The sequence below is a fragment of the Euwallacea fornicatus genome, chromosome 3, assembly GCF_040115645.1.
Source record: "Euwallacea fornicatus isolate EFF26 chromosome 3, ASM4011564v1, whole genome shotgun sequence".
In the NCBI taxonomy this organism is placed as follows: domain Eukaryota; kingdom Metazoa; phylum Arthropoda; class Insecta; order Coleoptera; family Curculionidae; genus Euwallacea; species Euwallacea fornicatus.
Window position 1 is genome coordinate 3,540,768 of NC_089543.1, and position 22,577 is coordinate 3,563,344.

At 33.3% G+C, this 22,577-nt stretch overlaps 3 protein-coding genes across 13 annotated transcripts in view; all 3 read right to left on the reverse strand.

Annotated features, from left to right (window-relative positions):
- Positions 1-599: 599 nt before the first annotated feature.
- Crk (Crk proto-oncogene, adaptor protein) lies at positions 600-4,609 on the reverse strand. The gene is made up of 6 exons (XM_066302810.1): positions 4,190-4,609; positions 3,736-3,858; positions 2,688-2,892; positions 2,496-2,624; positions 2,352-2,441; positions 600-2,299 (listed from the first exon to the last, which is right to left on the reverse strand). The coding sequence occupies exons 1-6, from the start codon at positions 4,222-4,224 to the stop codon at positions 2,096-2,098; spliced, it is 786 nt and encodes a 261-aa protein (XP_066158907.1). The 5' UTR covers positions 4,225-4,609; the 3' UTR covers positions 600-2,095.
- Positions 4,610-6,016: 1,407 nt separating this feature from the next.
- LOC136350426 (uncharacterized) lies at positions 6,017-16,510 on the reverse strand. 6 transcript variants are annotated; one of them, XM_066302088.1, is made up of 6 exons: positions 15,225-15,345; positions 14,778-14,865; positions 8,306-8,735; positions 7,864-8,251; positions 6,779-7,013; positions 6,017-6,721 (listed from the first exon to the last, which is right to left on the reverse strand). In XM_066302088.1, exons 1-6 carry the CDS (start codon positions 15,240-15,242, stop codon positions 6,570-6,572), a joined length of 1,311 nt encoding a protein of 436 aa, XP_066158185.1. In that variant the 5' UTR covers positions 15,243-15,345; the 3' UTR covers positions 6,017-6,569. The 6 variants fall into 6 exon arrangements, with proteins under 6 accessions (XP_066158185.1, XP_066158184.1, XP_066158188.1 ...); XM_066302087.1 differs by having other exon boundaries at positions 8,306-8,750; XM_066302091.1 differs by lacking the exons at positions 14,778-14,865; positions 15,225-15,345 and adding an exon at positions 16,378-16,510.
- Positions 16,511-19,776: 3,266 nt separating this feature from the next.
- LOC136350451 (lachesin-like) overlaps positions 19,777-22,577 on the reverse strand; it is an 89,748-nt gene continuing 86,947 nt past the window's right edge. For 3 of the 6 annotated variants that reach the window (XM_066302147.1, XM_066302148.1, XM_066302149.1), the window contains 2 exons: positions 20,754-20,888; positions 19,777-20,676 (listed from right to left, as the gene is read on the reverse strand). In XM_066302147.1, coding sequence (XP_066158244.1) covers positions 20,528-20,676; positions 20,754-20,888 — 284 coding nt within the window. In that variant the 3' untranslated portion in view covers positions 19,777-20,527. Of the gene's footprint in view, positions 20,889-22,577 lie in introns of all 6 variants that reach the window. The other 3 variants (XM_066302145.1, XM_066302150.1, XM_066302151.1) reach the window with 1 other exon arrangement.

Below are 22,577 nucleotides of genomic sequence, written 5' to 3' on the forward strand. Positions count from 1 at the left end.
GTTTTATTTGTAGATGTCTGAATTTTTGTTTCCTTCTCCTTAATATTATAATTAATAATGGACAATGAGCTAAAAGAAGCGAATATCAAATCCGACATTTGAAGAGTGTGTAAAGAAGTAATATATGTAACTCTAAAAGAATGCAGATAGGAAAAACTACGATACAGTGAATTTTTCTAAATTATACTTTGAAAGAAACTTAAGAAAAGTGAATTTGTGAAAATCTACAAAAATATCTAATATACATTTTTTGCGTATAGGTAATTACACATGTATATTGTTCTCTGTCTTTCGATCCTATAAACGACATAAAATATACCTATAGAGAAATATTCTCGGGTATCTGAAATAGCAAAACAAACTCCTTTATTTATGACTTGCAAAAAAAAACATCCCACTAAGAACCTTGCCAGGGACTTTGCTAATGAATAAAAAAATAGTTTCTAGCTATAATGTCATTCTGTTATACACGTTAAACTCAATGAAAACGTGTCCCGATAATTTATATCAGAGTAGAGAAGTTTTCCAGCAAGCTCATACTCCTGGAAAATGGATATCAATTTTTGGAAAAGGAAAGAAGGGAAAATTAGAAATAAAACTAAATTGTGTTTTAGTATAATACACAATAAAACGTATACATATTATTTATACAGACTGTTCAAAGCGATAGATTTAAATATGTATTCTATTATGTATTGCATAAAACATGATGAAAAAATAGTGACATATGATATGTACTTAAAATTACATTTTCACAGTAAGTGTTCCAAATTAAGATGTATATTTTTAGCAACACATTCTACGGCTGAAAATAAAACAAAAGGTTCATAAAAACATAAGTCCGCAAACTCTTTGTTTCGGAAACAAAAATATGAAAGTGTGTTTATAGCACAAAAATATATATGAGATATTTAGCTGAAATCTAAAATATAGCTACCTTTTAGGGGGTAAATCTTTACCGATTACCGTTGAATATGCTATTAAAATTATATAAAATAATTTCGAGGCACTCTGTATTCGTAAATGCGCAAAAATATACAAACGAATTTATAAATAAATGTATACCGTAAATGTCGTTAGTGACACGTTTAATGTTAATTCGAGGCGTATAGAACTACAGCGAGTATCTCAAAATTCCTTTTCTAGTTGACAAAATCCCCATTACAACTGAGCGAATGTTGCTTTTTAAATCCAAGACACTGCGTCACATCTAAAGTAAAAGGCTTAGACAATCAAAATACACCTAATACAAAGGGACAACTATGTTGCTCTTGTGGCAGTCAGTAATATTTGACTATTTTGGCAATCTTTTCTATTTAGAATGTGCAAATTGATCCACCTAGCTTTTAATGCTACTTATGTTAGATTAGATCGATCCACTTTTTGACTATTTTGAAGAGTTATTATGGATCAATCAAAGCAGCTATCCTTATACGATTAAAATACTTGGTCGTAAACTCTTAACGTCTTTAGAACTATCCAAAATGTCCAAACAATCCTCTCTCGGGCCTTCCAAACAAGATATCACATGACAAGAGACTAACATTGTTTCTTGACTAACTTCTGCAACTGACTAATACCTACATCATAGAACCTAATCTAATATAACCTTAAGTAAAACCGTAATAGTATTGTCTGCGCAAAAACACTACTTTAAACGGAAATTTGTAATTATTTAACATAAATATTGTCTCAGCCTGGTGCTTAGGTTTTAGGTTACCTAAAACTATTGATCATACATTATACCCTTATAAAGACAGTGCTCCATACATTGAAATCAAGAAATGCACTTCAAAATTACATGGTTTATTATACCTCCTTGATGATTCATATTGAAGAGGTTATTTATTTACCAAGATTAAGCTACATTTACAGATTGATTGGCATCTTTTATCTGAAATTAAAATTTGATTGCCCATCATCTATTTAACATTAATACATATGAAGCCATATTTGCAATAACTGCAATTTAATGTATTTCCTAGAATAACCCAATAAGCCTCAGCACCAGATATGCGCATGAAGCAGAAGATCCTTGATTAGGTACACGTTAAGAGGTAAAACAACCTTTGACAAAGAGTATTGAATTAAATCACTAACTTACAGTATCATCATCTAAAAACTCTACATGCGTGAATGGGAAAAAGCCGGTTTTCCCGTTCAGTTCTCCTTCCCATTGTCCGTTAATATTAGTCTTCACCACTGTAATTATATCTCCTACGTCTAATTTCAACGCCGAGCCGTCGTAGGCATTAGGGATTCTTGCTTGTTTGACTCGTGCTTTGGCTGGCAATTTTCGCTAAAATTTTAATTAATGTATAACATAAACTGCATTTAAATAATCAATTAACCTGTTTTGGTTTTGGTTTCGATTCAGGAGTACTATTGACTTGGCTCTCCTGGGGCCTTGCACCATCCACTGGAGACGAGTTTTCTTCAACCTTAAAATTGACATTAAAACCTCAGGCTAAAATTTGTATTAATTGTGTACACACCTTTTGAACATATGGAACCGGTATGCACCCTTCTCTGCCGTTTCTATCCCTCGCTCTCCACCACTGCTCCTCCTCCTTGAAAAGCACAGTTAGAATATCTCCTCTTTTAAAAGTCAAGTCGTCTTTTTCCTTTAAAAAAAAGTACAATTTTGAGACACCTAAGATGGAACGTATATATGAAGATATCCTTACAGTACTCTCAAAATCAAACTTAGCAACAACTTTCTCTAATTTCTTCTTTGCAGGACGTATTAAAGGAGTTGTGTCTAAGTAATGCAGCTTGTAGAAAGAAACCAGCTCTGACAGGCTTTTGAAAAATTGGTCTCCAATCCTGTAGTTAGTCTGATCATTGGTTTGCATTTTGTTTATTATGTAATGACTGACTTTACTATCCTCTCTGAAAATGTAATTCTTGTTTAAATGGTGAAAGAGATTTACAACCAGAATAGCAACTAATATTTAGGACCTGAGAACTCCCCAGCACGATTAGAAATTATTTTCCTTTCAATTGAGAGGTGAATAACCTTGTGAATTAAGTGTGTTTGTAATAATCTAACAAATACTGCAGAGAAAATACAACTTTACAGTAGAGTTACTAATATTTTAAATATCACTCCAAAAAAGATTAACATGATGTAATATTCTACAATCCTAATTAAATCCTAAATTTCAAATAAAATTTAAAGACTAAGGATTGGCCCTGCAAAAGCTATGCACAATAATATTGATATTGGTTTTATCTAAAGTTTTAATGTATTTGCAAAAAATCACACTAATAATTCCAAAACTCTATCAACTAACTAAAGCCTTTTCAATATCAAATTTTGCTTAAAACATCTTAATTTATTACTTTTCATATTACACATTATGGCGTTGATAAGCTAAACATATGAATAATGTATTCAAATTTACTTATTCAGAAACACCAGTAAACTTAATATAAAATGGAGAAGTAAAACAAACAGTATTTCTATAATAAAAGGAAATAATAAAAAAATACTTATAAATTTGTTATTGAATTCTGTTTTTATGAGTTTAGAAACATCAATTTATGATTAAAGAAAAATAATTTCCTTATGTTTCTACACAAAGAACTTCATGATATGAAATGCTTATCTCCTGACTTATACTTATCTGTTATAGAATGGTTTGAAACATTTTAGACAGTAATCACTTCAACTTTTTACAAACAATTTGATACTTTACTTTATGAACGAAATAAATAGAAAACAAAACTTACTTAACACATAAAACATAATCTCCCATTGAGGTAGTACTATCCCTGACTAAAAATACTCCTCCCTCCTTTTCAGCCATAAGGAGTTCTTGTGCTTCTTGCCTATTGATGGCACCAAAGAACCAGCTAAAATTCAAAGGGAAATGAACACTCTTGCTAGAAAAACTTAGGAAAAACTAACTATACAATATAAAAACTTGATGAATGTACCAACAATAACTAATATGAGCTAGTTTGTTAATCACCTAGGAACTTTTAACATTTTTAAAAGAAGGAAATGAATCAGGACTTGAGACTGTTGAATAGTAAGGGTTGGGTGAACTTAATAACTTGTAACATAGAGAAAACTAAGGTTAGTTGAAAAAATGTACCTAACATTTTATCAACAAATTGCATTTATTGGAGTTGGGTGCTTGCTTATCGTGTAAATTAGCATTGTATTTAGATAACCAATTACCTGCTTTCATCCTCATGATCAAATTGACTGCTCATTTTTCTATGTACAAAAATAAATATATATGCAGCAAACTGAGGCTACTGTTTCAAAATTGCCTAGAGGAACATATTCAGTTAACGATACAGTGAACAAAGACACTAAAAATTAAGTGTCCTTATTGGAATAATTATTTTTAATTAGTTTTTATTCTAGGGTGTCCCAACATTTTGCTATACCCACACCAGATAACTTCGTAATATTGGTACCAGTACTCGTACTATCTTTGCCTATCTTCTACATTAGAATATTCGATTTTAATTTCCTAGAAGTAATTAAACCAATAAATATGTAAAAATTGCAAACTATAAGCGAAATTTGCTAAAACTGATAAAAATAATGATTAAAAACCACAACAATGGCGATTACAAATGCGCATATGTGCTTCATTTTTTATAACAACTGTCAATTGTGTCACTCTTACTTCAATTGTCATAATCGCTTGTCACACGACGTTGTTCGAAATACTCTACACTCAACACTCACACCCATATGATTCTAGTCTATTTGCTAAGGCTGAGATATCTGTCAGTTATAACAAGTAAAAACTAAAATTTAACTTATTTAATGGTGTTTGGTGGTGACAAAATGACGTATTGTGCAGTAATTTACAAATAGTTATCGCAGTAAATACGGTAAGCGAACTTAGTACTACCATTAACAAAGTTCCTTTTCTATTTCGGGTTATAGTTTTACTTCGGTTGATGTAAGCGACTTGTTTATATACAGGGTGTACAATTGAAAACTTTGCACCTGGTTTAATTTGAATTAAGATCAAAATATTAGAAGTTGCCGCAACAAGTTGATTTTGTTTTCGACGGGGGCACATTTTGTGGTTAAATGCAGATTCAGTAAAACGACCTCCTTCACGGGGTGGTGTATTTTTTAGAAATTCAAATGTTCCTATGGGTCAAGTAACACCTCATTTGAGAGAATTTTTAATTTTGATTGTTACTTTGAATTAAGCTACGATTTCCTTGCAAAAGCGATGTCATAATATAACGACTGTTATAATATGTCGTCCTTATTTGTTGATTTATAGAAATATATGACCCAAGACTAGGATTTTTACTCGTTTTGTGCTTGTTAGCATTCATTAGACGATCATAGAGCTCAGTGGAAGGCGTTGTTTCAGGCATTATTATGGATTTTCAAGAACTTACTTTTTTCAGTTATGATTGCCTTATTGTTAACATAGCCGCTATTTGACGTGGTCAAAATTACTATCTGATCATTCAATTATACTGCAAAACCTTTTGTTTTTATATTTTTCTATTAATCTGAAAAAAATTATACATTCTCCCTAAATATTAAATACTCTTTTAGTACTTTATTATTATCAAGTTTTATTTGGTGTTTCACATGGTTTTGGATTGGTCTAAGCCGGATCTATCCTCTATATTGTAATCACACATTATTATTCACGATATTCCTAGTGGTTTTATGATTTTGGGGGATTTTTTAAATTTGGCTTAGCCACTCGCATCCCCATTTGCATTTAAGCCTTCCATTTGAGTGTTAAAGTAAGAACTGAAGTTTACAATTTATTTTTGGTGCTGTTATGGTTGAAATTTTTCGTCACCATAACGGCAAGAATTTTGCGTATTATTAGGTTTCACGTTAAAAAATTTAAACTCTATTGCTTAAAGGCTTTATAAATTTTCCATCCACGACTTCTTATATCTGAAAGAATTTTCAATTATCATTAACAAACCAAATTTTTACGTGAGTGGTCGAACACGCCACCAAGCTACCTTTATGAGATCAACGAAGGAAAGACAAAATAAAAAATTTACCGAGCATTTTCCTTTATTAAAAATGATATAAAAGTATCACATTTTGATTACTCTCAAAGTACGTGAAAAATACATGCGATTATTGAAAATGAAAATATAGGTCGAGATACAGATTCCTCCACTAATGCCTATGTTTAAGATTTATTTGTAATAATTTAATTATTATTAAAGTCTCACTCTTTAAATATTACTTTGTTGTACTAATACATTATATATTAATATATGGGCCATATTCAGTAGCTTTTCTCAAGCGAAATAATTATTAGAATAGGCAGTATTGCATTAATAGATGCTATATTCTCCATGATTCATTTCTTGAACAATTTTCAACGTACTATATGAAGTTGCTGTGGGAGTTTAAGGAAACCTTTACGACCGCACAAATAGTTTCTTTACACACGAAACAGATACGAATTAAAATTCCTATAATTATAAAAGCTAGGCTTGATTCTTATACTACTACATTAACGATAAAACATTTTAAAATGTTAAATCTTTGGTATATAAATAATATGATTTACCCTAGAAAGAGAACATAAACAACCGACTTAATTAACAAGCCGTTCCCGCCTATTCTTGTTAATTCTACGGCCTATATGCAGTAGCACAGTCCCGGACTTGATTTGTTTAAACACATTTATTGCTTCTTTGTGAGAGGCCCCGTGCAGTGGCTTATTGTTCACTGCCAAAATTTCGTCACCTGAAAAATTATTTTTGCTTTAAATTTATTACTTCTAAAAAATAAGAACTTTATTACCTTCTCTGAGGGTCCCATTTTCAGCCGCCTGTCCATTAGGAAAAATAGTTTTAACGTAAATCCCAATACTGCCTTTAGGGGAATCCCTGCCACCCACTATACTGAAGCCTAAAGGTTTAAAATTATGTCCTTTCTGAAATGCAACCTGTCTGATGGTGAAGGTGTTTCCTCCTCTCGGAAGGGTACAGAATTTGCTTTCTTCCTCTTCGATTTCCTCTAACTCCTCTATGGAATTCTAAAAGAAAATTGTAAATTACATTTCCTGTTTAACATTGAAGCCAAATGATTATGCAAAGCACTCGATAAATTAGGCTTTTCTTTTTAACTCCTGCATTAATGCCACTATAACTGGAACATAAGGTTAAAGGTTGATAATGAATTACGAGACTGTTTAGCTAACATAAACTGCTATAAGCTCCATTAAAGGATTTAAACTTGACCACCTACACTATGTCTTTTTCTTGTTATTGTTGCATAAAAGATGCCATGACTTCTAACAATCGTAATAACAAAATTACTACATGGCACTTTTATTGCCCTCACGTGGGATGGAGGCAGGCGGCTTTTCCTTCTTTTGAGAACTATCATTTGGGATAATTCTTTTTATCTCGGTGTTATTCAAAATTTCCTCATGCTTTTGGTGTCCAATTATAATAAATATGTCGATATAAATTATCGTAAAATACTTTCTTATAACGAATCGTGGCATTATCCAGGACCGTACTCAAATTATTATATCTTTTTTCAAATGGAAATAACTGATACAGTTTTATGTGCAGCTTTTTGAAGTTTAATGCTAAATATTACTACTTTTTCTGTTTATTATTTTGATGTGCATTATTATCTTTGTATCTAGGTTATCTAACAGATGCTCAGTTTTAGCCAGCTAACTTCACTGGTGGAAATTGCTAACATTGCAGTAATATTTGTTTAACAAGCGATCTAACTTGAAAAGTTACTTAATATGAAATTTTTTAACAATTTTATATAGGATGTCCGTATTTAGCTCGCCATACTATGCTCACGCCTAATTGAATAAAGTTGTAAATAATGTAAACTACGGGAAACAAAAAACAATTGTATACCTGGTCACGTTCGAATGTACCGTCCGGTGGTACTTCCGCTTTTTGTTTAACGCCTCCCAACTCGTAATAGCTTTTCGAGTTGGCTACTTTAAACTTCGTTTGTTTTTCCGCCTTAGTGCATTCAGATTGTCTTTTGTTCCAACTCGGCGACTGCGACCTTGCCCGATCTAAGTGCTGTTGATGTTTCTGTAGCTTAGTTTTGGGAATCTTGATGTTGTAACTTTCGATGATAGAGATGTTTTGGGTTTTCGTTGGATGGGTGTGGATGGTGTGTTGAGGTAGGCTCAAATGTTGGGCGGGATTAGCTGCCACAGACCAGCGACGGTACTTGGCAGGTTCCACGTCATAATCTGGAGGAGGCTCGTAGTAGTACTCAGTACCTGGAAGACTGACCTCACAGATTAACCTAAGATGTCATTCAAGGCGTGGAGTTAAAACTTACCTAAGATTTAGAGACTCTCGACGTCGAGACCTAGGTCTCCTCTCCGAGGCCGAATGAAAGGACCTTGACTTCTTGGTGTCAGGAGTCAGACCTTCGGGTGGAGGAACGTAAAAGGCAGTCTTTGGTTGGCTACTCTCTTCCTTCTTTCCGTTAGCAGCACCGTGGAAGAACTCCTGGACGGACAAGGCCCTCCTTCTCCTGAGACCGACGTGGATTTGGCTGAATTTGGCTCTGAGGACATCTTGGACGCTGGTCTTCTTAGTATTGCTGGGCAGCCTGAGAGAGGAGGTCGTGTGGGGTGTGCTGACTAGGATGTGAGGGCTACTTTCTTCGAGGAGAGCACTTTTCGATGCCTCGGAGTTATGACCTCGTAACGAGGCACAGCATTGGCGAAGTCGTTTCCACTTTTGCGAAATGCTGCCATTTAGATCTACAAAACGTGGCCCTGAATAAAACCTAGTCTAAATTAAATTACTATAGCACTTAATGATGGTTCATGGTCGCAAAACAGAAGTGCGCGAAGCAATAACAAATTATTAAATCACAAGTGATTAAGTGTGGAAGGCAGTCGCGGGTGGCTCAGGTATACAAACTAACCTTGTCGAGTCATAATTACCATGGAAATTGTTCGTCTTTATTTTTAATATTTGTGTAGATATACACACAAATAAGTACCTCGGTACCTGGTGCATATTATTTAGTCATACGGAGGAGGGCTCGGTGTAATTTATTCAAATTAAATTCACATTACTAAGACTTTTACATTGTGACATGGCATTCTCATTCTGAATATGAACAGCTGTATTTATGATTATTGCTAAACCTGAAGGCATTTGATGGGCATCAATCAATGGTTCAAAGGAAATCGGAAAGTTCATCCAGGGACGGATTATTATCATAAGGCAGATTTTCGCAACGGGACACCTTAACCAAAAATTTTGCTTTGTAGTTAAAGTGATTTAAATTCATTTAGTTCTGAAACAATCACGTTTAAATTCTAGGTGTATACTGAATTAAAAATCATATGAGATTCTTTCTGGAAGAAAAAAAGAAATTGAGTTTCACTCCATCGCTAAGCTGGTGTCAATTGCTTTAAATTTAAAGCAATTTGAACTGACTTAATCTTCATTTCATCATATTTAAACCCTGGTACAGTGATTTAGTCTTGATCACCAATGAAAGGTGATCTAACGTAAAAAAGAATCTTGGAACCTTCTTTTTGAATATGCACGTTGTTTGCCTGGGCAGGAGGCTTGAAGGTTTCAGTTGAATTGGTTCAAATGCTTCAATAAACATTAAAATTTTTTATAAGATAAATGAACCATAATTTGGTAGCCAAGCCAAACTGAAATGCTTGATAAAGTTCGGACACCTGCACTTTCTAGTACCATGTTGGAAACTTAGAACTTGTAATGTTTTCTTTAATAAGTTAATTAATTCCTCTCGCTGCAGAGATAATTGGCAGTAGTTAAGCAGATTTAACACACCAATATTATTTTGAAGAGTTTTAAAGAGTGTCTCTCCTCAATAAAACAAATGATGTTATTCAGTACTGTAGAATATAGTATTACTAAAACTCACTTACTGACTTCTGGAATTTATTTCAAATAAGTTCCCTCTTAATTTATAATTTTCGGGGCACTCTACTATCATATTGCAGATACAAGTCCTTGGGTGCATTTGACTAAATGCAGACGGTTTATCCACCAAGGTGTCTCACGGTTTTCTGCAAGCATCTGTTTCAAGATTGCAAATTTCAAATTATTAATATACCTTGATGTTTATCTTAATGGTTAGATAATTGTTTGTTTAACAATAAATATATCATAACTTTATTGGTACCGCGCTTCCTCTTAAAAGCCGCTTAAACATACCCCGGAGAACACTTCCCTTTGAGACAAAACCCATATGAAGCATAAAACACGTCATAAATTGGCAAACAAGTAAACATAAAGGAATCCGACGATCATTTATCTTAGAACGTATATAAAGTGATCCTGTGTTTATCAAAATAACTCTTACTTTGTTTGTTGTAAACAGATGCTAAAATTGAAGCCACAGTATTCATTAGGGCCATGGCGATAAAACCTTACATATGTAGATGCAAGCTGGCAATGTTAATGTTCAAAGATAAGGTTTAAATTTAAGTTGATTGATGCTTTCTTGAATTTTGCCTTAAACCGCGAACCGCTCGAATTTCGCATTGATCAAACATCAAAGCTTAACGAGCTGTAAGGCCGCAACATAAGAATTCATTGACATTGAAAATACATGAGATGGATAAATTTATGAGATCAAAAAAAGTAATAACCAAAAAAAGTTTAATCTATGCAGAAATGCACTACAATAATAATTTAATCCACATTCCATTTAGAGTGGCAGCTTTAATGGTTATATGAGTGTCATTTTATTAATATTCTGTGAGCAAAAATTGCCTCAGTGACCAACCACCTTTTGTCCTAAAAGAACCTGACATGCATACATGAAGTACAAACCTAATTACCATGCTCCTCAATACGGTATGAGTAATGCATTTAATGACGTCTAGATTGTCAGATTAATAACACCGTTACTGAATTCAATTATCTCGTTGGGTTATTACTTTAAGAGTTCATCATGGCCAACACTTGAATGTTGATCAAAACCAGACCAAGTGGAATAACGCTTCCATGAAAGCAAAAAAGCTCTTTTGGCTTTTTCAATGCAAATCTATGCTGGACGAGCAATTTAGAATAAGATAAAAAATAAGATATGAATTTTTGTTCGGGAACATAATTGTTCAATAATTCCTAGTAATCGCAAGTATAAATATTATTTTATGCACTAAATTACATTAAATCGCTCTCTAAATTTGTTCGCAATTTTGCTTTATCCTCAATTCTTCGGTATCAAGCTCCTTTTCTAACTCTGTAACTCGAGCAGAGTAAGGCATACTTAACATACTACACTTAAGTTAAAAGCCATTCCCCGTAGTTACGGTTTATGATAGCACAAATTACTCAGGGTGCTTCATTAAAAATTTGGAGTTTTAGGAGTCAGAAACCTGAAATGAAAATGAATAATTCTCTAAGGAGTCTAAAGACATTATGTAGGTCAGACGTACATATACAGGGTATTTCAGAATCTCACTGCATTATTCGAGGTGTATGTTCTCTAGTAAAAAATAAAGAAAAAAGTTCATATATGCATGTAGCCAATCTCGTTCGATAGCGGAGTTACAGGGGGTTAAAAGATAAGAAAAAAGAAGTTTTTTATTTTATTATGTTTGATCTACTACGGATAAAGCTTTCAAATTTTATATGCGTATGAGGTACTAGGTGCTGTTTAATACAAAAGTAGACTACCTGTAACTACTATACAGGGTAATGTATTTTCTGAGGTTTTATTTCATAAAACCTTTAAAAATTTCACTGGTACAACGCTGCCAAACTTTAATGTTTTTCTTAAATTTTTCAATCTATTGCCTAAATTTTCTCTATCTTGATTTTTAGTCGGATTCTGTCTTCCATAAATTATTTAATTTATAAATATTATCGGACCCCAAGGTTTTCGGAGTTTTTTTCAGAGTTTAGAAATTCCATCGTTCTTTGATTCTTTTACGCCATTTTTTTTAAACTGAACGGATTTTATAGTATTATATCGTTACTTAACCTTCAATGTTAGGCAAATTACATATCCCTGTGACAGAATACTGTAAAATCTCTTCCGAGTTTTGAATTGCACAATCCTGAAAAAACTAAAATAGATGAGCTTAGAATTTTTTTTTTATAGTTTTCTTTGAGCCTCTATAACCTGAAAACAATAAGAATGAAAATAGGGAAAAATATTAAAAATCACAATGACAATTTTCAAAAGCCCAAAAATTGATAAAAATATCGAATTTTTAGTTATAGAAATCAAGGAGTTTAAAATGGGAATAAGCGAAAGTTTCAAGTAGTTAAGTTTATGCCTAGGTTGAGACACAATTTTCCTTTACGCCCAGCTTAACATAGATGTTTTTCCGTATGCAGCATTTTATTCTCTTAATTGAACTAAATTAAAATAGGGTTACATAACGATGAATAATTTATGAAGCAATTAGCTATTAAAATTTCACATAGTTTCATTTAAAAAATCATATTTCCTCTACATTTGATACAAGCGGAAAAGGATATGTATATCATAAAACAGTGGGGCTAGTGGAGGGACCTGAATACTTGATATTCATACCTATCACAGTGTCATGGGAAAATTGAATATTTCTTTTATGCCCCATATCAATATATTATAAAATTGAGTTCAAATTTGATGCTAAACCACAGTCACGAAATTTTCGGCAGGTTCGCAGAGCCTTGGGACCCAACCTATTCACAATTCATTATATTTGCATAACTAAGTTAGTGTATCCACAATTTGAATGTCAAAAGGAAATTGTAGGTAGGTTTAAACCAACCTATAATATTCTTCCAAGTAACATTTGTAGATATCAACGAGACTCTACAATTATTATCGCACTTCTTGCTATTTGGGTTCTCAACTTAGTTAACCTTTACTGCTTTGACAATAGCTTATAAACAAAAGGAAGGTTATTGTTGATCAATTTCACACCATGCTGCACGCCTAACCTTTATCTGATATTTTAAACGCTACTCGGTGTTTCCTGCTGTCTCTCAATAATTCAATTTGAAGCACAACGAGAGAGACATCTTCAAGCTGAATAATTTAAACAGTCACGGGTTTTATATAGCTTTAACAAAATCATCTCTCTGTGGAGCTTGGCTCTTATAGCCTTCAACAAAAAGCCCTTAAAGGACTAGACTGAGGCAGCGTGCTCCGATTACCACAAAAGACTTATTAATTCAGATATTCACAGAAATCGTAAATCTCCTTAGCCTAGATGTAGAAACGCGATGAATGATAGCTATTATCGCCTTAAAAGCCAAAAGATTTAATATATGTACTGAGCATAAGAGTTATTCTAGGAACTAGAGCAACTTGATATAATGACTAAGCCTTCCAACATTTACTTTTGTGTAACTCGGTACAATAGAACCAGTTTATTTAGCTGTCAATCATATTTATCTTTCCCAGTTTCGTTCAGCTGTACGATGTTTCAATGCAAAAGGCTCAGTTCAAATAAGAAAATTCCTTATACGCTTAGGCATACAAACTACGCGAGACAAACCCTACACAGTATTTCACTGTGAGATATATAGGGCATTCCGAAAATGCATGTTAAAAATAATATTATGAGATTGTTTGGGTCAATATATTAAGATTTTGTTCAAAAATTATTTTAAAAAAGTGTCTCCGTTAGACGCTACTGATGGCCAAACATCTTGAAAAAAAAACCATGTTTTTGCTATATCTAGAGAATGTATCAATGGATTTCAGTGAAACTCATTGTGCATTTATTCATTAGCACAGAGATTATCTTCGTATAAAATTCATATCTATTCGCAATATGCAAGTGGTAAGCTCTTAGCCACCTTCGTATAAAAATGATCAGGACTTGTCACTGGGTAGCTGCATCGTATTGATTTTTCATCTGATGATGCAATAACCTTTTCTTCAACTTTTTTATCTCTTGGAAATATCTTGAACGGTTAACCATTCACGTCGAAAAAATTATTTTCTTTTCTGTTACAGAACACCTATTGACCATCACTTCGATTATTATTGATACTTGTCGATGCGAATACTGAGGTGGCTTATGGAAAATATAAAAATGTGTTAGAATTTTTTTAACTTCCTTTTGAGATCAAAAATGGCGTTCTCTAATGAAAAAATGACCGATATGGTTAAAATTATGGTTTTTTGATAGCCTGACAGTTGTTTTGTTTCAGTTGAATAGCCGGTCATGTTTTCTTATTTTTAGTGAAGACTGAACTCATCAAAAAATAAATAATTAAAATAATAAATTATTATTTAAATGCATGATGATAAACGATAAATGCAAAAAATAATAAATAAAAAAAAGACCATAGCAAGTTTTCAAAATGACCGCCATTTTCGTGGATGCATAATTGGACTTAGTTAGAAACTAAATTGGACGCTTCTTAACACCTCTGAATGATTCTTCAGGAGGTTACATTTCTGAATAATCCGATGACATAATTCATCTTCGGTCTTAACAATACTTGCATATAATAATAACAATCTCCTAATAATCTCAAATAAATCATCACCATTTCACCCAAAATGCCAATATAGAACCAATAAAATTTGGTCTAAAGTAATTCTAAGATGATCTGTGTAATTTCGGACTCCTCATATGAAGCTCACCAACGTACCTTATGTAACACATGCTTAAGAATAGGACCATGGGCCCTTGCACACGGAAGGCTTGAGTTTGCAACTGAATATTTTGAAAAAACAAATATCGAAATATTCGTTTTTTTCGAATAGCATTCAGAATTTTGCGTCTTTTTGGAAATATGCGAATTCGGCATTTAGAGAAGCATATTTTTTCCTAATTTCCCTGAATTCATACCTCTTATCATTTCCAAGATCTGCCCCGTATAGTCAGTCCACTTATAATTCTGCGCAAATTGAATTTGTGAGATGTCTTGACAAGTGGCCTGCGAATTTCCAAATAATTTCTATCAATATTTTTTCTATTTGTTTAATAAAGATTAATTGATATATTAGATTGTCATTGCTATGTTAATGCGCCCCAAAAACAGGTAACACTTGAGCTTAAAAAAAATATTTATGAGATTAGAACGCATTAGTATGAATCAGTTCTAAATAATCGATTCATTACCTTCAAATAAAACCAATTAGACAATAGACAAACATCTCTTATGCATTAGTCATCCGTAACAAAACCGGGCGTAAAACTACCGAAAAGAGCGGCAATTTTTTAATTACTTAAACGAATTTCTGACCTTTCGCTTCCGACAAACAGTAAAAACAGATAAGATATTTGGGCACTTACCAATATCAGAAAAATCATTAAAAAGAGCCTTAGAACACATAAAACTAATAAACACCACAAATTCGAAGCTATTTGTTGAACCACTCTTTGAAGACTCGACGATACGCTTGCTGAGCGTAAACAGTAACTCAGGCTCGTAATGGGTAGATTTAGTTAATATTAACGGTACCCTACGGGCATTATACGGGGTTCTTATCATACGTAGGCTATTGATTAGGTGTCCATGCCGTTTAGTATTCCATAAGAGCATATGACAATAAATTAATGCCTCGCTTGACTAATCTAAAAGTGGGTTTGTTGTTATTTGGTCCAACAGTGTTTCTATGGACTGCAGTGGAAATATTTCTAGTGGTACCCTGTATAAAATATATCTTCGCAATTTTATTGGAACTACATAGCATATCGCTTTGGGTTGATTAACGAAACACAGTGGTACCATTTCAGTCTAGGAGTTTATTTACCATTGGCAAATATGTTTTGGATATACATACATATACTCAACTTTTTGATTTCAAAGTTTACACATAACCTCCATCATTCTAATTAGACCGGAAAATGTAAGCTCAATAAATGAAAATTTACATAATATTTTCATTGTCTTCGATCATCAATGTATTGACACATCAGGTCTCATATGATAACCAATTATCGCATTTCAGAAGCATAATTCGAGAAATAGACTATTGCTTTTTTTAAGTGTTGAATGTTTCCGAGATATTGACCGAAAAATAAGCAATCGAAAGCTCTCGCACAGTCTTTACCATCACCCCACACAATTCGACATCTCATATCACTTAATGAAGTGGCTTAAAACCATTCTCCCATTGTCTCCTAATATAACCATTAGTGCAAACCCGGCTTTATAGTCAATGGAGACTTAAAAATAATGGGAATTTATGTAAATTATACTTAACTGTGGGACTGCAAAGCCATAGGAAGGAAGCGAGTAATTGCAAGGCGAATATCTTTGTGTTCTTTGAGTGTCATTTGAGTATAAATTTTAGCTTAATGAGGCCCTTGTGGACAACCGTAAAGCAATATTATAAAATTTTCTCTGCGATATCATACTTATTTCTGTCTCTTTGACTCAACAACGCATTATGTATCCTTTTATGCTTACTTTCACATCTTCCCTTAGAAAAACACAACTCACCAGGTCTATGACAAATAACATTAACAGGATAACTGTCCATATGTTTCACAAATCGTCTAAGTGTATAACACAAATCTTCGGAAGCTCGGAATTTTTACCCCCACAGATGTTAGGGATGCTGTGCTGCGTTAAGGGTGACAAAGATACTGCACAGACGCACTGTAAACAGGAGGCTACGATATGCGGAATCAATGAAAGCTTATAGTAGAGGGTAAAACGGGGGTGGTTTTCGCGATTTGCGTAAAAGGCCGTAACTGAGTAAGGTAATATTGGATGCGAAAGGGCTGAGAATAATTAGATTTGTTTTATGAAGAAGTGCAGTTATTTGAAAAATGGAATTAACATCATAATATTACGTTAACACAGTAGCATTTCCAGTGGCGTAACACATCGTTTTCGATGAAACGATGTGTCGATCGAACAGTTCGAATGCAAGGCTACAAATATCTGACCCACATGGCTCCCTCGAACACCTTTCTCATGTTAATAATATACATCTGTAGCGTCTATGGAGAAATAAATTACGTCATTAGCGCGTTTTCAGTTGGAAAAACGTTGCACGTACAGCTTAAAACCCTAAGCCATTTTTAATGTATAAAAATATCTATTTTGTCATGCTTTAAACTATCCTTTGAGACTTAATTGAAACTTTATCACGAGTACACCATTCATAATTTTAACTGCTTTTCGGGCCATTTTTTTTTAATCAGAAGTTGTTAAAGCAAAATCTTGGCTAGAATTACAATTTCACAGCACGTTTTCTACTTCAGAAAGTGCTAATTTCCAACATTGTGCAAGTTTCTCAAATAGGCTCGTGGTGTGCTGAGTAAGCTGACCAAGAGAAAAATACTATTGTTTAATCAATTTAGCCATTGCTCAATAAATGAAGTTATTATGTGTTCAGTAAGTTGCACCACAGGGAGCTTATATTGTTTGTTAAGATATAAAATCTAAAACAAACAAGGGGCGACTCAGTTCTGTTGAGGAGTTGCTGTCAGTTCTCATTATGGGTTTCGTGTGATCTGTTTCAGTTTGGGTGCGATTACGCAAGTTCTACTTTTATTTAATTATTTATTGTAACTTTTCTCTCTATATCTTCAATATAAGATGTGTCATTATTTGCTTGTTGAAAAATCCGTTTTGTTTGAATTGTAAATTCGTCACCATTTCCTTGGGTCTTTAAAGACCTTATGCGATTCTATTTTATCCCACTATAATTCGGTGCCGATATTTTTTTTATCGCTTCTCTTCCAATCTGTACTTTACCTTTTCGTCATATTCACTATATTATTAATTTTGGTCATCATCTTTTTGCTGGTGGGCTACGATTTTGTGTTACAAAAGTAACGTTGTAAAACTTAACTTTTGGAATAGAACATTTTTTCGGTTTAACTTGCTGATCACACGATAAGTTCTTTAAATGATCGATAGAAGTACTCATTAACCAATTTTCAATAGTTTTTTCTCTAGATTAGATTACTCAATACACCATGAGTCTATCTGGTAAGGTTAGAAAGTAGCCCTTCGTGATAATATGCTCGGGAATTTTGAATTTTTCTAGAAGATTTCGAAACTTTTTTAAAAGGCTTTTTCAATAGAAGGATTTATATAAATTCTCGACGAAATTTTCCAATAAATGTCTGTAATTTTTTTGTTTTAAATTTGTGCCAGGAAGTATATTGGATATGATGAATTGTTGAATGAGTTTTTCGATATACACAAAAGAGTTAATGACCATAAAAAAAACCTACATGATTCTTGTTGGGAACACAAACATTTTGAAATATATCCACGTTCTTGTTTATCAATACATCAATAAAAATAGAACAGCCCAAAGTCCAAACTTGCAGTTGTTAAACACGTTTGTCATTAATTTAATTAATTTTGTAGAAATTTTGTAAAATTTGGAGTTTACTAGTTTGTCGCTAACTCAGATAATAAATGCTCATTTTTCCATTGCTCCAACACCAGAATTCTTGGAATCACAGGACTCTCATAGATATCTAAATTACTCAAATACTACAGGGAACGCAACTAGCGCCACCTTTTCCAGCTATTTGAAAAGAATTAAATCGAGTCAATATAGTGACAAAACATCTATGGCTCCACCTCTTGTACAAACCTGCATATGCTTAAAAAGAATATTTGGGGATAACGGTAGCAGATGGCGCTGTTAAACAAAAGCCACGAGAATTTAAGAAAACGTGGGTTATACATTCCAGGGCCACAAGACCTTGAAAATTAATAACACCTTACGACGACGAAAAGGCTAGTAGTGTAATTATCGTAATCAACAAATAAACGATCTGTAGCGTCAGAAAGCAGCCTGTTCCTGGAATGCGATCATTTGTAGATGGGCTAATAGATGGCGATTCAGAGTAATAAGAACTATTACGTTATACAAATCTAAACTAAATTCTGGAGGAATTATTTGTTGATAGTGTTCACGGGAGTAAGGCAAGTCGCTCGCAATTAGAGTTACGTTCGAATTTCGTTTGAGCCGGAAAATATAACAAAAAATAATTACTAAAAAAGTAGCTATACCGTAATTGCACAAAACATTATATAAAACGACAATGGCGCCATTATGTTGCAGCTAAAGTGGTGTTTGCTCTCAACAGGTGGCGCCAGATGTTTTACTCTTCCCACCATATTCGAAAAAAGTGGAATTTTTCATTGCGGAAGTCACGTTCCTATCCGTCGATATAATTCCTGATTAAAATATTATGCACGACTGACAAACTGCCCGGATTTCCCCAATATATTCCCCATCGGCCTAACGAGTGAGTCCTCAACATCGTACTCAGGATGACTTTTTACCACCAATTTAAATCTGACAGTCCAATATCTGCAATCGGAATTGTAATTAAGCTCCCAGAGGCGCACCAAAATATATCATCCATAAAATTTTCAGGCAATTTTAGTATATGAAATAGTTTAGTCTTAATGTCTAGATAGAAGCGGCCAATTCGAATGTTATCGAATGTTTGAAGTTTTTTTTGTAATTAGGTGCTAAGAAGTTTGACACGAATTTAACTTATAGTTTGGTTAATCTTACGGGTAATTTAATTAACTCTAATGTTTAATGAACGCCACTGTAGACATGTAGGCGGATATTTACGTCTACGTGTTGTAAACTTTCCCCTATGACGATTAATTTTCTGGGGGTGTTTGCTGAATACAAAATCAAGCGCGTTTTTGCCAGCGAGTTTCCACATTTTTATGCTATCAGTCAGCATGTTTCAATTTTTCACCCAAACGGACAAATTTTGTTAACAACACTGCGTTCCGAAGAGGGTTTCCATTATTTTCCTACTCTAATATTTCCAGCTCGCGCTCTCCGAAGCTAGTGAAATATTAGTTTCAATGCCATGCTTCACACTCAAAAACAAAGTTGGGTTTTACAGATTTAAAATAACTTTATTTCACTTAAGTATATCCTCGTATGTATATATAAACATTTTCCTTATTAAACAGAACATTTTGCAATTAAATTATCTTTCTTGAGAACAAAATTAAAGCCAACCGTATGGAAAACATGTCCTTATTCCAATTTCAAATGCGTATTAACAAAAGTAATATCTTCACCGACAAAAGAGTGAAAAAATTGGGGATTTTTTTTTAATGATTTGCGCATTTGAAATGGAAATGTACAGGGTTGCCTTGTCTGGACAGAAAAGTCCTTGTCAAAAAACTCAAAAAACCTGACAACCCGGTACGGTATAAAGCTTCAGTTGAACAATGAACCAACAACGCAAAAACATTTTTTCATAATTTTACCAAGATGTTAAATGCAACTATTTGCAGCAACGAATACTTTTTAACACGTATTAATTGATTTATTCTTTACTAAACCTACAATAAAATATTTATGGTACATGAAACTAGATTTTCGTGAAACAATACTGTAAGGTTTCCAAATGTTAATTATAAATTTGGAGTCGTTGTACCATACGCAATTTTATAAGTAATAAGTTTTGATTATGTCTTTCATACTGTTTGTTTTAAATAGCTTTGAAACATAAGAAACTGGCGATGATTGAGCATGACAAGATGGCAATCCTTACAGAAGAAATATGAATGACTTTACAAACAATAGTTTTTAGTCTATATGAGCAGTCTTCACCTTACCTTCAAGTTTTAAATTACATTATTGATATGCGACCAAGATATACGTAGTCCCATTTCGTCGCATCTGTCTACGACACTCAGCGTTTAACTTAGAGCGAAGCACAATGATTTGGCACATATCACATAGTTTCAGACACTGTTTCTTTGAAAGTGAACTATTTGTCAAAACTGAAATAACAAGGCCAGAATTAGGAGATAAACGTTTTTTACGATTGCTCTAGATTTTGATTCTGTGACATTCAAACCTAGATGGCTTTCTTCTTCGATAGTGGAGGGACCGTGGAAGTCGTTATATAAGTGTTTTTCTGTGTTTTCCGTTTCTTCGTTGATTTCTAGTTGATCATATTCTTGCAAGGAATCTTCTTTTTGCAATTCCATTTCTAGAAAAAAAGGTGTTTTATTAGTTCTTTCTCGGATTAAAAGCACTCAGGCTGTTACTTTGCTCAAGTTACAAATTTTTAGGAAAGACTTCTCTCAATAAGTGATGAAAATGTCCCAGTACTAAAATGTTCACAAGTCCGTGAATTATCTATTTATTACATAAGTTGTCTATGAACCTCATTTCAAAACTCAATCTAATTTTTTCCTCAACTTTTTTCGTTATTTGCGTTATTTTGTGACTTCATCCGCAATTTCAATCCCTATCAATCTGTAACAATCAATTTCAACCAGTGGAATAACCTCCAAGTAGATTTTCTTGCAAATTTTCATTTTAATTTTATTGCTTCATATTCAATGCAACTACTTCTGTGTAAACGCTAAAAATTCCAAGCTTAAACCCTGTATTATGGAGATGAGACGTTCGCGAATATTTTGTTATTGAATTTTTTTTAGAATTTATGGCAGGAAGCTTACCTTCAAAGTTTGTAATATGATCACATTAACATTGTGCATATTATTACATGTGTATTTTGCAGGTATACAGTATGTTGACGACAAGTAACCTCGAATATCACTTAACAAAAATTGAAAGGTGCCTAGCATCCAATTATTAAGTCAGATCATACAACAAATAAAAAAGGGCAAGGAGATCGAAATTTTTCGTATTCCATCTCTGCCGTTTCCCCTTTTCTTATCCCTATTATCAGTTGAAACCAATACAGCGCTTTTCCTCCTTTTATTTTTATTGCGCCCTGCAATATTCTCTTTCGTCTTTACAACTTCATAAACTGCTTATCTCGATTGCCTTCATGGTTTCCGGTAACTTCCTGAACAGACTTCATTAGTTCAACACAGCCCAGGTTTGCTAGTTTATGAGTTTATATTCTAATTAATGTGAGGAAAATAAGCGATTTTTTTCATGACGTCCCTGAACTCAACCGATAACTCGCGATACATAAAGCAGTTGTAACTGAAAATTTCTCAACTTTTCTAAAAAATCCAATTTTATTTTATTGTAGCCAATTCCAAGTGGAAATCTCATCAACTTTTCATAGTTCCGACCCTATAAATCTGACTGCGAATTCAACTTACCGTTGAGACGAACGAATACTCCATTCGCTCCGGAGTCTTTCGAGTTTCTTATGTGACTTTGAAAATTTATGTTAAATGTCGTCTAATTTCTGAAATGACTAACGGAAGCAAAAACCTGAAGGGTCCATTATCAAAATGTTAATAACCCTATTTGGAACGTTAAATTTTGTTTCGGTTTACGCACTAACAAGCTAAAACTAAATAGTTTGAAAATGAAGTATTATGGATTTATGGGCATAAGGGAGTCCTTTTGTGACTCTGGTAATTCTTAAGCGTCTTGTGTGGTGTTAGTTATATAAGTCGATAAAAGAAAACATTTTTATAAACTATTGGCTGCGCTATTAACACAGATAACAAGACCAAATTTTAAAAAATTCAAGACACTTCTTTTGAAAATATAGAGAATCAAGAAATCTCCTTGAGGAGTTTGGGAACTGAAAAAAAAACGGTCTGCATCTTCGAAACTACCAAACATTACTAGCCGAACTAAACCCATCAGGAAATTTGAGTTTGTTCGGAAAATAAAAAATAAATAAATAATGAAATTATTAATAAACAACACCAGAAGAAAAAATAATATTATTAAATACACACAA

Bases quoted from the DNA above. Each gene is read 5' to 3' on its own strand.
- Crk (XM_066302810.1), bottom strand. From the start codon at position 4,224: ATGAGCAGTCAATTTGATCATGAGGATGAAAGCAG. The intron at 3,859-4,189 runs GTAATTGGTTAT...TTTGAATTTTAG, and splicing joins GATCATGAGGATGAAAGCAG to CTGGTTCTTTGGTGCCATCA. The intron at 2,442-2,495 runs GTGTGTACACAA...GTCAATTTTAAG, and splicing joins CGGTTCCATATGTTCAAAAG to GTTGAAGAAAACTCGTCTCC.
- LOC136350426 (XM_066302085.1), bottom strand. From the start codon at position 15,474: ATGCTCTTATGGAATACTAAACGGCATGGACACCTAATCAATAGCCTA. The intron at 8,751-15,224 runs GTAAGTGCCCAA...GGTTTTATTCAG, and splicing joins TAATGATTTTTCTGATATTG to GGCCACGTTTTGTAGATCTA. The intron at 6,722-6,778 runs GTAATAAAGTTC...ATAATTTTTCAG, and splicing joins AAATGGGACCCTCAGAGAAG to GTGACGAAATTTTGGCAGTG.